The 16,844-nt window shown below is 38.0% G+C and overlaps 1 protein-coding gene across 1 annotated transcript; it reads right to left on the minus strand.

The window, feature by feature from the left end:
- On the minus strand, positions 862 to 3,911 carry LOC107645690 (transcription factor bHLH13). Its single transcript, XM_016349763.2, has one exon. It carries the CDS (start codon positions 3,301 to 3,303, stop codon positions 1,312 to 1,314), a length of 1,992 nt encoding a protein of 663 aa, XP_016205249.1. The 5' UTR covers positions 3,304 to 3,911; the 3' UTR covers positions 862 to 1,311.

The following is a 16,844-nucleotide window of genomic DNA, read 5'->3' on the forward strand; positions in this document are numbered from 1 at the left end:
TTCACTGTTAATTTCATTGTAAAGTATATTAGTTGTAAAATTTCACTTTGAAATGGACCAAGTCTATTGAAATATGATTCAAATCTGACTCAAAAGTTACACAAGATAAAAATGACAAATTTGAATTTGACTAACTTGTTTTGGGTTTGGACCGAGGTTCTTGAACACCCTCTAATATCCAACATTATATAATTTTAATGTCTATGCTCAAAAACGATTTCTGAGTTTGTGTAATGTGCATGGATGATATGATCTCCTATTGTTCCCAAGATTGTTCCCAATATATATAGTAAACATAAGGTAAAAATGTTAATAGCGGTACTAGTACTACAGTATAAAAATCCTTTTTCGGCTCCTCTATTTAGTTGATGCGAAAAAAACAAGGATGTTCTGTGCAGAAGAGTGTTGCCATATTTTGACTTCTAGACTAGCGAAACAAAATGCAACACCCGTCATTTTCTTTTTCCTTTTTTCATTCCTTTTACAAGCAAGTAGAAAAACTATGGATAAGTTGTGGGTTTTTTTAGGGGGATAAAATGAAGGCAACATGAGATGAAGCTATTCCCTTTTAACCATAAAGAACTATTGAAATGAGTATGAAGAGTGGCTGACAGCATTATTTACAAGAATTATACATGTCCACAAGGAAATAAAAAACATTTTAGCTTCTTTGTTGGTTGGATAATCATAGTTATTAAATGAGAATACCATATCCAAGGCAAAAATGTATATAAACGTAACAAATCATAGTATGGAGCATCCAGGTCCAACAAAATTAAAGAGCAAGACTATATATACTGCAATGTTTCATAAGGCCTAAACATGAAAACCAAGGTAATAATATAATAATAATGCTACAACTTTTAATTACAATATAAAAATTTTTATAGACAGGATTCTCTCTATAGGTGACAAAAACATAACTAATCACTACTTTCCTCTTATGCACAGAAATTGATAGAATACAAGAAAGAAAGAATACGAACTTGAGATTTGAGAAGGCATATGGGATATAAGAAAAAAGAAGACAGAAAAAATAAACCCTATGATCATTAAACTAGACAACCAAAAACCAAAAACAATTTGACAATTGCAGGAATAATACTTATGATAAACTGTGTATACTATAAACAAACATTAATAAATAGGTTGTCCTACACAGTTAATAGGAACTATTATTCTACTACCCTAGTTCCAAATGCTTCTCTTTTTAGATCCCCCAACAGTATAACAAAATTTCTGAGGAAGCTCTTTAGACTATGAATCATTGCCTATAAACTATGTTAATTGCAACTCTCTTGATCCTTTGCGCTACCCACCAACAGATGACAATTGCTGTAAAGAATTGGATTCTGGGGAGAGTGCTGCAATCAACATGTCCTTTGTGAGCTGTTCACATCCTTGTTGGGACTTAATTACAAAGGTGTGAAATATGGTGTCATTTGCAGCTGCGAGTTTTGAATCAATAACATTGATTTGTGCCTCTTTGAATGTTTGGATCACTCTTGAAACCGGATGAGAATCAAGAGGGCAACTCACCCTAACAATCACCTCATCCTGTGCTGCTTCAATATCCACATCAGCATTTCCACCACCATGGTGATTTTCTGACGCTCTTTGCATTGCCTCCGGCTCCCTAAAAGATGTGCTTCCTCCATGTCTCTCCCTCTCAGATTCCATCATCTTGAGCTTTGCTTGGAGCTCATTGATGTAGGCAATGGCATCACCAAGCAATGACGCCTTGTCCATCTTGGATATATTGGGCACCACAGACCGCAGCGCATAGAACCTCTGGTTGAGCTTCTCGCGCCTCTGCCTCTCAGCTTCCACGTGATTGAGGGGTTCCTCCCTACCATTAGCAGGCTTCCTTCCCCGCTTCCTGGGCCTTCTTTCGTCAGCCATGCTTGGCTGCTCCTCCTTGCACGAGGCCTCAACATCAGAAAGCTCCGACTCAGCAACCACAGGCCTCACAGAAGGTCTGGAAGTGGCTCCGGAGAAATCAATCTGCATTTGCACCTGCCTTTGGGGTTGATAGCTGCTAATCCTAAAATCCTGCGGCCTCACACCACCATTGGCCAACTCGGCAGACACATTGCTCGCTGACGACCTAGGAGCGAAAATCTCAGCAGCGCCACCAGCAGCAGCCTGCCTCACACCACCTTGAGTATGATTATTACAGTTACTATTATTATTATTCCCTCCTCCTACTGCTGCTGCTCCACCAACCCAAGCAGACCCGTGATGAAGACCATTGCGAGGAGGACCATTGGGGAAGTTAATGGCATTGGCATTGGCATTATTATTCCCATTGGGTTGGTGGTGGGGTACCCAAGGCCTCTCCTCCATCTTCCTAACAGCAAGCTTCTCCCTGAAATGGGACCTACCAGAATTCACAGCGCTTCCAAAAACCTTTGGCACTCCCTCAACAACCTTGTTATTGTTCTGGTGAGTATGGTCCCCGATTACCAAACCAGGAAAAAGAGCACTATTATTCTCATCCCTCTTTTCACTCATCACCGTCAATGGCATAAGAGGCTTACTATTAGCCATGGGGTAGGTGGTTGTAGCCTGAGACGAAAACACCGATTTGATGGCCTGCAAGAGCTCAAAATTCTCCGGCAGAGTCCTCACTGAACCCAACTCCAACACTCCCAAATCGGTAGGAACCAAAATAATAGTCTGAAAGCCAGCGTTTTTAGCCAAGAAAGAGCGCACGCAGTATTCAGAGTTGGATTTCATGGCGTCCGAGAGCCACAGGTGCTTCCCGGACGCAAAGCACTTACCTGGGCCACCGTGGCCGCGGGGAAACGAGAAGTACATGGAAGCAAGAAAGAACATCTCCGTGTCCGTCACGCGGTCGAGGCCAAAAGCGTAATTGTCCTCGTCGGAGCCACCGAACGTAGTGTGTAGCTTCTGCAAGACCCTCTTCCTCATCCTCTGCTGCATCTCGTCGTCGATTCGGAGACTCAGAATCCCTCCCCTAACACCACCTCCGCCGCCTTCTTCGGCATCGTTGGGCTCCCTGCAGGAACCGTCGCCCCATCCGAGAACCCAGTCGCCGGATTTGGACTGAGATAACTGCCAGAAAATGGCGTAGTTCCAACTGAAATTCGAGAGGTTGGGACGGTCCACCAGATCGGAAAGCTTGTTCTGGAGAGTCTCGTCGCTCCCAACTGCCACTAACAGGTTCTCATTGGATACCGCGTTTGTCACCAAGAAATCCAAAGCGCGTGCTCCCAAAACCGCCGCTACCGTGGCTTTATCGTCGTCGTCCCACACCACGCGCCCCATCCCCACCTCCATGTTCTTCGCTCCCAACACAACACTTGTTCTTCAAAAATAATAATAAAATTGTAAATCCCTAAAAACGAAATCTAATATTAATCCTCAAAATCCCTGGATCCAGCCCCGGCCTCTACACACCCACCCAATCAGATAAATCCGGTTTTCTTTCTGCTTCCATCTCATGAATACGGTTTTCAGCTCTCAGATCTCGGAGCAGTTTCAGCTCTGCCCAAATTATAAGGAAAGAGGTAAATCTAAGAAGAAGCTGGTGGAAGGGGAACACAAGAGAGGGTTACCGGGTGACATGGGAACACGGATATGGACATGGACATTTCAGAGTAAAAGAGAAAGTGCAAGGAAACCAACACGAATATTGAGTCTGTGTTTTGTGCGAATGAGAACGAAGAAGAAAGAAAGGCTTTTCTTCCTTCTTAGCAGAGTGAAAGGAAGGGTCAGTGTGAGAGAATTGAAGATTGAAGAAAGAAGGAATGTGAATGGGAAGAGGAAGAGAAAGAGAAAGGAATGAACCCTACGCGTTACGCTCCCTAACTTCTAACTGCAAATGCCTAAACCATGGTTGGGTCAAACTAGAGTTCAGACTTTAACTATAGTTATTTTGTGTTATTATACTTATTAGAGTTTAGTCGGCAACAATTATCATATGCTTTTTTCCTTGTTTTTGTTTGCCTCTCTTCCCACCTATTGGACTATTGCTATATTCTGCTCAACACAAAACACCAGATTTCATTTTTTAAAAAACACAAATTACTTATCTGTCACCGATTTAATTATACAAACGAAAGGAAAGTATTATAATAATATTATTGTATACCAAGTTCACGATACTCGTGCTTAATAGTGGCCACAAACAATAACTCGCACGCAAGTCCTGTGCCATAAATGTGACACACACATTTGTTGTCTCAGCACGTTAAACTCGCCTGGCTATTTACTTTTCATATTGGTTTAATTAATCAGTGCTCTAAATATACATAGTAGACTAGTAGTTAATGTTTTAAAAGAATCGTGCTAATATAAATTTGTAAAAATAAAAATAAAAATTTAATTAACAAATACGTGTTTGTTTTGTGTATACTTTAAAACATAAATATAAAGAGGTTTAATTATTCTGTTGGTCCTTATAGTTTCGCAAAATTTTTAATTAGATTTTTATACTTTTTTTTTTCTTTTAATTGAGTCTTTACACCAAATTTTTTTTAATTGGGTCCCTACACTTTTTTTTCTTTTATTTAGGTCTCTATACCAATTCTTTTTTTTTTTTTAGTTGGATCCCTATAAAATTAAGTCAATTACTACTAAAAAGGACTTAATTGAAAAAAAAAAATTTTGTGTAGAGACTCAATTAAAAAGAAAAAAAGTATACGGACCTAATTGAAAATTTTATGAAACTATAGAGACCAATAGAATAATTAAACCATATAAAGACAAACACTAAAAATATAAACACAACAAAACATAACTTTTTTTAAAAGTATTTATCCATTTTGTTCTTCAAATAATTTCGAACCAGACATTTTAATCCTCAACTAAAATTAATTATTTGATTAGTCCCTAACAATTAATTCTGTCAGTCACTTAGGTCCTTTGTTACGTCAATTCTAACAGGGGATAAAATGGTCCCTGACAACTCTAACAGAGGACAAAATGGTCTCTATTCCCTCTGTTCAGAAACGATGTTGTTCTCCCCCAATTTCCATCGAACAAAATAGTCCCTGACAACTCTAACGGATGACAAAATGGTCTCTCTTCCTTCTGTTCGAAAACGATGTCGTTCTCCCCCAATTTCCATCATATCTTGATTATCTCTGATATTCATACTCTCCTTCTTTACCTTCACAGTCTTCTTTTTCGTATTCTCCATCCTCCTCTTCAACTCCAAAATCAAGTCATGGTGTAACTGTCACGCGTGTTGCATCTACCTCAACATATCATGGACCACATAATTCCCAAATTTCTATAACTAGTACATCCACCTTCTCCGCACTTCACCCACCAGAAGTATCCACCTCCAACCCCGACAACGTCCACCACATCCTTAATAACAAGTTCCACAACTACTCCAAGGACACACATTTCTCCACTCTCTGGCAAACAATATAGATTGTTGGACATTAGAGCATCATGAGAAGATTCTCCTTCGACATCACATGCAAATTCTCATTTGGAATGGACCCTGAGTGCTTCATTCCTTCTCTCTCGGAGTTCAAGCTGGCAGAAAACTTTGACCTTACATCCAAACTATCAATACAGCAAGCAATGTCGACGTCACCGCTCATATGAAAACTGAAGTGATTACTGAACATTGGTTCAAAGAAGAAGCTGAAGGAAGCGATCGGAGGGATGGACAATGTGGCCATGGAGATGATAGGGCGGAGGAGGAGGGAGATTGTGATGATGAAGACGACAGATCTTAACAAATCGGACTTGCTGTCTAGATTCATGAGATTCATCGAAGACGACAAGTACTTGAGAGACATAGTCATTAGTTTCTTGAGTATGAGTTGGTTGAGAACAAGTTAAGGGTTTTTCTTCTTGTGAACATTGAAATCGTAGAGTGTGCATTGTGTAGTTTGAAGTTGTAGTGTTAGATTGTTAGGGTTATGCGAGATATGATGAAAATTAGGGAAGAACAGTGTCGTTTCTGATCAAAGGGGTCAGGGACCATTTTATCCCCCGTTAGAGTTGTTAGGGACCATTTTATCCTCCGTTAGAATTGACGGAGTAAAGGACCTAACTGACGGAGTTAACTGTTAGGAACCAATCGAGTAATTAATTTTAGTTGGGAACTAAAGTGTCTCGTCTGAAATTCTTTGGAGACCAAAATGGATAAATACTCTTTTTTTAACTTATTTGGTATTTGAATACAAGACAAAACACACAAATCTCAGTCTTGTTAAAATTTTAATATTATCCTTATTGTAAACTACTACAGTACTACCAATGCCACCATTACACATTTACTATCTCAACTAAACTACCACCATCAACAAATTACCATTAACAATCTAAAACTAAATAACAAACTTAATCTAACAAATATCATTAAAAAATTCAATCCAACAAAATCAATACAAAATTATGTTAACAAAATTTAACCAAAATTCAAACAAATAAAAAATTAAATTATAAAAAAAATAAGCATAAATGAAGAAAAATGGTGACAGAAAAGAAAGGCAGAAAAATACGAATCTGCAAATAGAAAAGTAGACGAAAGCAAGAGAGAATAGGCATCAGTGATTTGAGGGAAGGAAAGGAGGAGGAGAGGTGGCAGTAGACTAGTGACATGACAGGAAGAAAGGCGACGATGGCCTTTGTGGCAAGAAGAGAAGATGAGAGGTCTCTATGTTTTGGGAGTGGAAGAGAGGAAAGGAGAGGGAGGAAGGAGAAGATAAGTGGGAGTATAATTGGAAAATAAATATTAAAAATATTGTGTTTATGTCTCAATATTTGTGTTTTACCCTTCAGTGTCATATACAAATTTTGTGTCTTTGTGTATTTTTGTGTCTTTCTATATCTTTTAAAATTTTATGTCTCACTAACTAAACAGTGAACGTATATTACCGTATCTATGTTTTAGATAGACACATCCATCAACTAAATGCACACTTAAAAACAGATATTAATATCATCATTTTCAGTAAAAGTTTTCAAAATTTTGACAAATATTAAAAATTTAAATTTGACATCTATTTTTATAAAAAAAATTGATTGATAATTTTATTATATCGTATTATCTTATTTATAATATTTTTTTTATGTGATATTATTTTTTCGTTTTTTATTATCAATCATGATATGACTTTAGTAGGGGAAAAATTGTATCTATTATATTAATTTAAGATTATGTTTATAAGAACAATTTCTTCCACTTACATTTTTTTATTACAATCAAAATGTTTTTTACATTTTTCTTTTTATGTGATTTTTCTTTTGGAATAAGTATGCGTAAAATTTTCCAATGCTATGCCAAAATGAGAATATTTGAATAAGATATCTTTTAATAAAATTGTCCTATTTCGAATAAATTTATCTGAATTTTTAATTCAAATATTATATTTCGAATAAATTATTGTTATTGTGTAATATATTCCTATTTAAACTGTCTGGCGTGCACTCCTAATTGTTACATCAATAATACTACATAAACAATTCTAAACCAACTCAATTCAGTATAGTTGTTATTTGAGTTGTTTAAGATTTATTATTTATTTTTACATATAACATATTTACATGGTATTATGAGAAAATAAATTTTTCAATAAATAATTCTTTGCTATTACGAAATATTTAAGTGCTAATAAAATTGAGTATAAAAACTAAAACTAATTCATTAATAATAAAATATTGAACTTGTTCAACAAAATCAAAAGAATAATATGATAACAATATTAACAGTTAATAGAGTTTGTCAACAAAATCAACCTTAATTAATATTATGTTAATTTTATTAAAAGAAATTCAATTTTTATTATTATCGAATTAGTTTTAATATTTACTATTGGACAAAACACACACTAAAATAATTTGAGAATAAATTTACACAATTATAACATTCTAAAAGAACTTACATTTCGATCCTAACCCTAATTTATGTAAACTGCGACACCCTACAGGGTTTTACACATTTTCATGTAAACTACTGTACCATAAACTCTAAATTGCGGCACCCTATCGCAAATTATAATAAGTCCATTGAAATTACCATTGTCAGCTACAGCTTACAAGTAGCAAAAGACATGCATAATCCGCTATTTATAGCCATGAATTATGAAGAAATCAGCAACGTAAATTGCTACTGACGGTCTCAATTTACGCTTTATAATGTTATAAAATTGTGATCGTCAGTGACGGATTTTTCATTCGAATGAGTTGAGAGATTTGTAGTTTATAGATTTTGAGAGAGAATCACGCGAGCACCATACTTTGGTGGAGTCATAAAAAAATTTTTTGTACCAAATAAATAACATTGCTCACGTTGTTGAAAATATCAATAAAGAGGTTAGTTGCTTTTTTAAATATAAGACTTGTCATTGGAGCAAAAGATTGGCGATAGTTTATTATATGTTAGTCTTTTACATTTTTTTTTATCACATTTCATTAGTGTAATTTTTCGCTGCAGTGAAAGATTAGATAGATTATTCTCTTTAAGCATTTGTATTATTCAAATCTGATTGAAACATTTGTATAAATGTTATATGTTAATCTTTTATCTTTTTTATCACCTTACATTTGTGCAAGTTTTGACGGTAGTGAAAGATTAGATAAATTATTTTCTGTAAGCAATTGTATATTAAAAATTTGATTAGGACATTTTATAAATAATTTATGTGTTAGTTTTTTATCTTTTAAAATATGACTAGTACGTATTTATTTATTTTTTCATTTGATGCAGCTAGGTGTATTTATAGTGTTAGAAGATTGAATTATATCTTAGTTGGATCCGCTGATTTTTATCGCTTGGCTAGGCTGAATAACCATTGATTTTGACTGGATAAACCTATGGTGAGCGCATTTGTTGAGACGTGACATCCTGAGATGCACACCTTCCATATGTTGTTTGGAGAATACACTATCACGCTGCGGGATATGGCGTATCAGTTGAGGTTATTTGTTGATGGAGAGGCCGTTAGTGAGGACCTCATTGACTTCGAACAATTCATTCTTGACGAGAAGCCAACGTGGGAGTGGTTAATTTGAGGATCTATTCCGTGAGTTGTTGCCGCCGAATAAAGTCGGGCAGATCAATACAAGAAAGTCGCTGGATATCGTTGAATTTACCAAAAAAATTTTGTCGATAATCTGTCTATCATCGGATTTAGCAGCAGAATAAATCATACGGTATAAACCGTGCCGATAACTATTTACCGGTGGATTTTTTCATTTGTCGCTAATTACCAGCGGATTTAGCGCCAGATATAAAGTTTTAATTAGAAAATTTTTGGAGTTTGTTACCGTCGAATTTTCCCTCGATAAATCCGTCGATAAACTTAAATTTTATTTTTTTAAAAAAAATTGTTTGAAAATTCAATATATAATTTCAAATATTTAAATTTAATAATTTCTAAACTAATAAAATAAAATAAAGCAGAAAAATCAAATTTGAAATGCACCAAACTCTCAATTACAAAAATTGAACTAAAATTAAACCAAAAATCAAAAGAGCAATACTAATAAGTATTAGAGATTAGGCTATAGTAATACTACTACATTACATAAAGAATCAACTAAACTAAACTATTTATGATACTAAGGCTATTATTAGTTTTAAGAGTGCAGAAAACAGTTAAACAACTCCCAAAACTAAGGCTGTTATATTTGTAATTTGTATACATTTTATAGGCTTAAGACAAAAACATGAAATCCATATCAAATTGAAACTACAGCACAATGTCTCCCAATCTCGAGTTTATTGTATATAGATTTTATGGGATTGGTCATAGATTTAAAACATTATTTAGAGACAAGAGCAGAACCAAATGATAAAATTATGAACAAGATCCTTAGATATGTTATCATATTGCTTCTCCTCAATATTAGGATGTCCAAAATTCAATAATCTTTTTCCTAATATAATGAGAACTCGATCAACTAAATTTGATTTCAAAAAAACAAATATTTTTCATTCCTTTTGTGGTAATCAATTATTATATGAATATAAAGACATAGGATGGAAACTAAAATTAAAAATTTGAAGAAATAATAAAAGAGGATACATATAATATACATGCTTGTTACATAGACCTAGAGAAGCTTACCGTATATGCTTAACTGAACTAAACAGACTTAATGGAATTTATAATAAAAAGGAGACTTTAACAAGAGTAATTGCAGCAAGAACATATATGAATGGAAATCTGAATAGTGTTAAACAATCAAGAAGAGATTCACACTCGATCAATTCCGCTGAAAAAATAAGGGAAGATCTAAAGCGTTAAAAAGCCCTCAGTCACCCAACAAACAATAACAAATGTATCGTCATCCTATTAAATACTCCAAGAATACTCAAACAATAAGAGGTTTAAACACGACATAAAATATATCAATCAGAACAAAAATAATAACAAATGTATCATCATCCTATTCAATTCATTAAGTAAAAGAGACAAGCAACATATATATGTATGTATGTATATATGACAATTAAACAAATCCTAAACCCCCAAACAAAAAAGTCGACAATAATTGCACAAATAATTGGATAAATAGACATATAAACTCAAAAGATTGACAATTTCAAAAAAGTTTCAAACAATTAAACAAACCCTAAACCCCCACATGTTGAAAAAAATTCAAAAAAAAAATTAAACAGAGAAAGGGATTTAGTACAGAGGTGGCAATAAAATGAGAAGTGGCAACGATAGAATGAAGAATGATGAGGTGGCGATGACGAAGCTGTGGGAGGCCTCGGCGAGGATGACACTATTGGTGGTGTTGACGATTTTAATGGACGTGGCAGCAATGAGGGAAGACTGATTGGAGGAGGCCGCGACGATGATGAACGAGTGTGGAGCAGGAGGCGCTGACGCTGTTGAATGAACGCAGTGCAGGATGCGGCAACGTTGAGGCGACGACAATGACTGAGTGATAGTGACCAGCGATGAGAGCAAGTGAGGGTGGTGGTGACCGGCGAAACGGTAGCGAATGATGGCGATGGGGCTGATAGCGAGAGAGAAAGAGAAAGTAGAGATAAGTGAGGTTGATGATGTTGCAGAAATAAAAGGAAAGGGTTCGCAAATTCAAATTTAGAGTCAATTTTACAGGTGGATTTATCGTGAAAAAAATTTGCTGGTAATGCATAGTTTGCGACCAAAACGGTGCCTTTCATTTAATTACGTTACCGTTGGATTTTTTTGCTCATAAATTCGATGGTAATGATTGTGCCAATTTTTATTTGCTTTTCCTCCAATTATTACCAGTGAATTTACTGTTGAAAAATTAAATCCGACAGTGACTTACATACCCGACGAATTTATTGCCAAATCCGCTGCTAACCTCCAACGATATTCAGCATTTTTTTGTAATGCAGATGACAATCCACTTCACATGATTCTATTAGAGGTTCAGGGTGCTCCCAGTCGATGCTAGTGAGGACACAGTGTGTATATATGCTCAGGCTTACATTTTAATGCTACTATCCACTCAAATGTTTAGTGAGAAGAATGGGAATCGAATTCACCTTCGGTGGGTGGTGTATGTGGCGATGCTTGATAAGTTGAGCAATTATAACTGGGGTTCAGCTACATTGGCATGGTTGTATATATCCATGTGTCGAGTTGCCAACAGAATTGTCACTAACCTGGCTAGACTGCTTCATCTACTACAGTTTTGGATATTCTTATTCCAAAACTCTATGGTGGAAAAATGTAGGGGATATTGATGTGTGCCAGAACTTAAAGGACCATGTTGTGTATGTGGATTTCTCTTTGTATCCTCATCACTATCCCCAACTTTGTTGATAGGCTCCGCGTCTGTATCATCTTCTCAAGTTGCATTTTCAACTCGATCTGGTTTTCTGTCGCCTGCACAATCAGAAATCATGCGAGGAGAACCAGCCATCGCAACCACCAACTCGCAGAAGGAACGACTGTTCCCACAACACAAGCATCTTTATCCTAGCGATTCAAATCAACCGCAAAAGATGGAGATGCAACCAACGGACAGACTGGTATAACCATAGGCATCAAACTGGAAGCTCCCTCCAACACAGTTGATTGAAGATTTGGAGCTGATGCCGTAGAACTGTTGATAACATCCACTAACTTCGCATATAACCTGTGTGCTCTTACCTCCGAAAAACTTCTCCGATAATAAAGTAGAACCTGTAGATCCTCATTGAACCCTATTACAAACATATTATACTTCACACCGGTTGACATAATAGTAATCAGAATCTTGTAAAATAACTTCTTCACTTACTTGATCCCACACACTCCAAGCTTTTGCAATATACTGTTTTTTAGATATGAGAAACTGTTTGATGAACGGATAAAGACACTCAACGACTCTTTGTTAGTAAACTTCACATCATCTCTTTTGCTTTTTTGAATTTTTCCTATATAGTGAACAAGAGCTAAGAAATTATCCTCATCATACATTGTGAATTTGACACTCTACTTGATGTGTACCCCGTTATTCTCGGCAATAGGTTCATAACTGACGAAACCGAACATAAAGCCCAGAAACAAACAAAGCAACAACGGAAACCTCTGACTAAGTCATCAACAAGTCTGTGCTACCTTCAATAACGGAGCCCATTACCAAAACACGATCACAACTCTGCAACAGTCAAAGATGCCAGCAATGGCACCCACCAGACATATCGGAACACACAAATCTCAACTAACACCTTACTCGCCTATAAAACCAAGCCAAATAGCCCATGAACAGTCAGGTTACATTTACTCGCTCTAGTTTACTTTTCTTATTCTCTGATAATCCCTTTTCTTACTTGAGCGTTGGAGTGCTTATTGCAGGTGCTCCCGCCACCGTGTTTCAAGGTGTCGAGGTCCTCTTGCAACGCTGCCCCCTAGACGACATATAAGCTCTTCTCAGAACGCAAGCAGCTAACTTTGGCGTCATATACTTCGGCTCACCTAGGACGGAACATTTGGCGCCCACCGTGGGCCCAGAAGTTACACTAACCCCACTCTTTTTCCATATAGTACATTGTATCTTCTTCCTACGCAAGGTTTCTCAACCTTCACACATGGCCGACAATGGAGTTCATCAACCCACCCAGGCCGAACTCATGGCCCAGATGGTCGAGCTACAAGCAGAAGTCAAGAGACTCACCGAATTATTAACCCTGAACAACGCCAGTAAACAAGAGGATAATTCCAAAGGCTCAACCTAAGGCGGCGTAGACCTTTTGGGTGTCAACCCTCCAAAGGAGAGGCTGACCTTAGACAACCCGTTCTCTGAAGAAATCACAAATTACCAGATGCCAAAACACTTTACACTACCTTCCTCGCTCGAGCCATACAAGGGGATTGGTGACCCCCGGACTCATATTAAGAAATTTCAGTCTATGATGTTTTTTAACGGACCTAATAACGAACCTGTGCTTTGCAGAGCTTTTCCTACATACCTTGACGGAGCTGCTCTACTTTGGTTTTCAAAATTACCTGCAGGGTCAATCTCTTCCTTTGAAGAGCTAGTCCCTACTTACCTTGACGGAGCTGCTCTACTTTGGTTTTCAAAATTACCTGCAGGGTCAATCTCTTCCTTTGAAGAGCTAGCAAGGTCCTTCATCGACTACTTTGCGGCAGCACGAATTTACGTACATGGATCGGATTACCTCAGCACCATTCGTTAAGGTCCCCAAGAAAGTTTGAAAGATTATATGACCAGATTTACAGAAGCAACCATGGAAATACAAGACCTGAACCCCGCCGTCCACCTACACGCCCTCAAGGCCGGCCTGTGGCCCAGAAAGTTCAGAGAGACGATTGCAGTCACAAAGCCAAAGACGTTAGAGGAATTCCGAGAGAGAGCGGCAGGACAAATGGAGATCGAAGAACTACGTGAGGCCAACAGAACAGAAAGAAAACCTAGAAAGGAGGAGGACAGGATACCAAGGTCGGCAAACAACAAAGAGCTCGGCAAACCATTCAAGCTCACTCCAAAATTCGACAAGTACAGCAGATTCAACACAAGGAGGGAAAAGATAATCAAAGAAATACTCAACGCTAAAATCATAAAACCACCAGCAAGAGCTGGGAGCTATCAAGACCAGAGTTTTGTTGACAAAAGCAAGCACTGTGCCTTCCACCAGAAGTATGGACACACAACCGATGAATGTGTAATAGCCAAAGATCTATTGGAAAGACTAGCTCGGCAAGGCCTCCTGGACAAGTACATCGAAGGAAGAAAATATAAAGAGGGCGATAAGGACAAAGAAGATCGCTAACAAACCTCGGGAAGCAAGGAAGCCAACAAATGGTCAAACAACGCCCCACCTAAAGGAGTTATAAACTGCATATCTGGAGAATTCGCCGGGGGAGGCGAAACAACTTCGGCAAGGAAGCGTAGCTACCGCGCAATGTTGGCAATTGAAGGAACAACACCACCTAACAACACAGATGCAACCGACCTAGAAATCACTTTCAACCAGGATGACATATGTTCGGCCGCACCACACTCAGACGACCCAGTGGTAATTTCCATCCAAACAGGCGAGCTATTGGTAAGAAAAGTCCTTCTGGACCCAGGTAGTAGTGCCGACGTTCTTTTTTACACTACTTTTCCAAAAATGAAAATATCGAAAAGACTCATACAACCCTCAGCCGGAGAATTAGTCAGATTCTCCGGAGAAAGAGTTCCAATTAAGGGTTATATATGGTTAAAAACGATAATGGGAGACCCCCCACTATCTCGGATCATCGACATACAATATCTTATAGTTGATTGCCCTAGTCCTTATAATATTATCCTCGGAAGACCTGCTCTGAATATGTTCAAGGCAGTAGTTTCAACTTTTCATCTATGTGTCAAATTCCAAGCGCAGGACGGAAAGATAGCAACTCTCCATTCAGATCGTCAACAAGCTCGGCAATGCTACAATGCAAGCCTAAAGAGGTCGGCTCTAGGAAAGAAATTCCAACAAGAGGTCAAAGCAATTCATAACACAAGTGAGGTGCTGTCTCTAGCAGAGCTCAACCCTCGTGGGGATACCCAAGAAAGGCCTCAACCAGCAGACGAGCTCCAGGAAGTCCCGCTGACGACGAAACCAGAACAAGTCACATACATCGGTCAAGCACTGCAAGGGAAAGAAAGATCGGAGCTCATAAAAGTATTACAAGACAATGCCGACTTATTTGCCTGGACCCCAGTAGACATGCCAGGAATAGACCCAAACATTATCTGCCATAAGCTCGCCACCAACAAAACAAGCCGACCTATAGCTCAGAAGAAGAGAAATCTCGGAGCAGAAAAATCAAAAGCAGCACTCGAAGAAACCGAAAAGCTTCTTAAAGCTAACTTCATCAAAGAAATCAGATTCACCACATGGCTCTCGAACGTGGTAATGGTAAGGAAAAACTCAGGTAAATGGCGCATGTGCGTCGACTTCACGGACTTAAATAAGGCATGCCCCAAAGATGCCTATCCTTTACCTTGTATTGATAAGCTCGTAGACAACGCATCAGGTTTCAAAAGCTTGAGCTTCATGGATGCATACTCTGGCTACATCCAGATACTCATGCATCTAGAAGACCAAAGCAAAACAGCATTTATAACTGAACATGGAAACTTTTGTTATAGAGTAATGCCATTTGGTCTAAAGAATGCAGGTGCAACTTACCAACGACTGATGGACAAAGTGTTCCACCACCAAATAGGCCGGAACATGAAAATCTACGTGGATGATATGGTCGCAGAGACGACTCAGGAAAGGTCACACTGCGATGACCTCAAAGAGATATTTGAACAGATCCCAGCATACAAGATGAGACTCAACCCAGAAAAATGTGCCTTTGGGGTGGAAGGAGGCAGATTTCTCGGATTCATGCTAACTTCACGAGGAATTGAAGTAAACCTTGAAAAATGCAAAGCAGTACTTAACATGGCGAGCCCTAAAACAATAAAAGAGGTACAACAATTGGCAGGAAAGATAGCAGTACTATCTCGGTTTCTACCATCAGCCTCAAGCCGATCATATCAATTCTTCCAAACAATAACAAAGAATAAGAAGTTTCAATGGACAGAAGAATGTGAGAAAGCGTTCGCCGAGCTCAAAGCCATTTTGTCATCACCACCCGTGCTGCAAAAACCAGAAGTCGGTAAACCTTTATACTTATATTTATCAGTTTCTAATCATTCAATAAGCTTGGATTTAGTAATTGAGACAGGAAAAACACAACAACTGGTATACTTCGTCAGTAGAGTAATGCAATCAACAGAACAAAGGTATCCGAAGATAGAACAGCTAGCTTTAACACTTGTAATAACAGCAAGAAGACTCAGACACTACTTCCAGATCTACACAATAATAGTAAGGACAAACCAACCATTAAGACAAATACTGACAAAACCAGAACTGGCCGGACGACTGACCAAATGGTCCATCGAGCTCTCAGAATTCGATATCCAATTTCAACCAAGGTCGGCATTGAAGGCGCAGATCCTCGCCGACTTCATATCAGAACTAACCTCGGACGAACACAACAGACTCTGGGAACTACACGTCGACGGAGCATCTAGCCGAGGAGGAAGCGGAGCTGGGATAATCCTAAAAGAAGGAGACAACGTGGTGGCCGAACAATCCCTCCAATTCCACTTCCTGGCAAGTAACAATCAGGCCGAATATGAGGCCCTCATAGCCGAACTCAAATTGGCCCTCAACCACCAAGTACTAAGCCTCACAGCACACTGTGACTCCCTCTTGGTCGTTCAATAAATCCGAGGAGAATATCAGGTAAAAGATCCATTGCTAGAGCGATATTGGCTCGTAGCAAAGGATCTCATCTCAAAGTTCAGTTCATTTATTATTCTACATGTGCATAGAGAAGGGAATGTTAGAGCAGACATTTTATCCAAAC

This window comes from Arachis ipaensis, chromosome B06 (genome assembly GCF_000816755.2).
Source record: "Arachis ipaensis cultivar K30076 chromosome B06, Araip1.1, whole genome shotgun sequence".
In the NCBI taxonomy this organism is placed as follows: domain Eukaryota; kingdom Viridiplantae; phylum Streptophyta; class Magnoliopsida; order Fabales; family Fabaceae; genus Arachis; species Arachis ipaensis.

Bases quoted from the DNA above. Each gene is read 5' to 3' on its own strand.
- LOC107645690 (XM_016349763.2), bottom strand. From the start codon at position 3,303: ATGGAGGTGGGGATGGGGCGCGTGGTGTGGGACGACGACGATAAAGCC.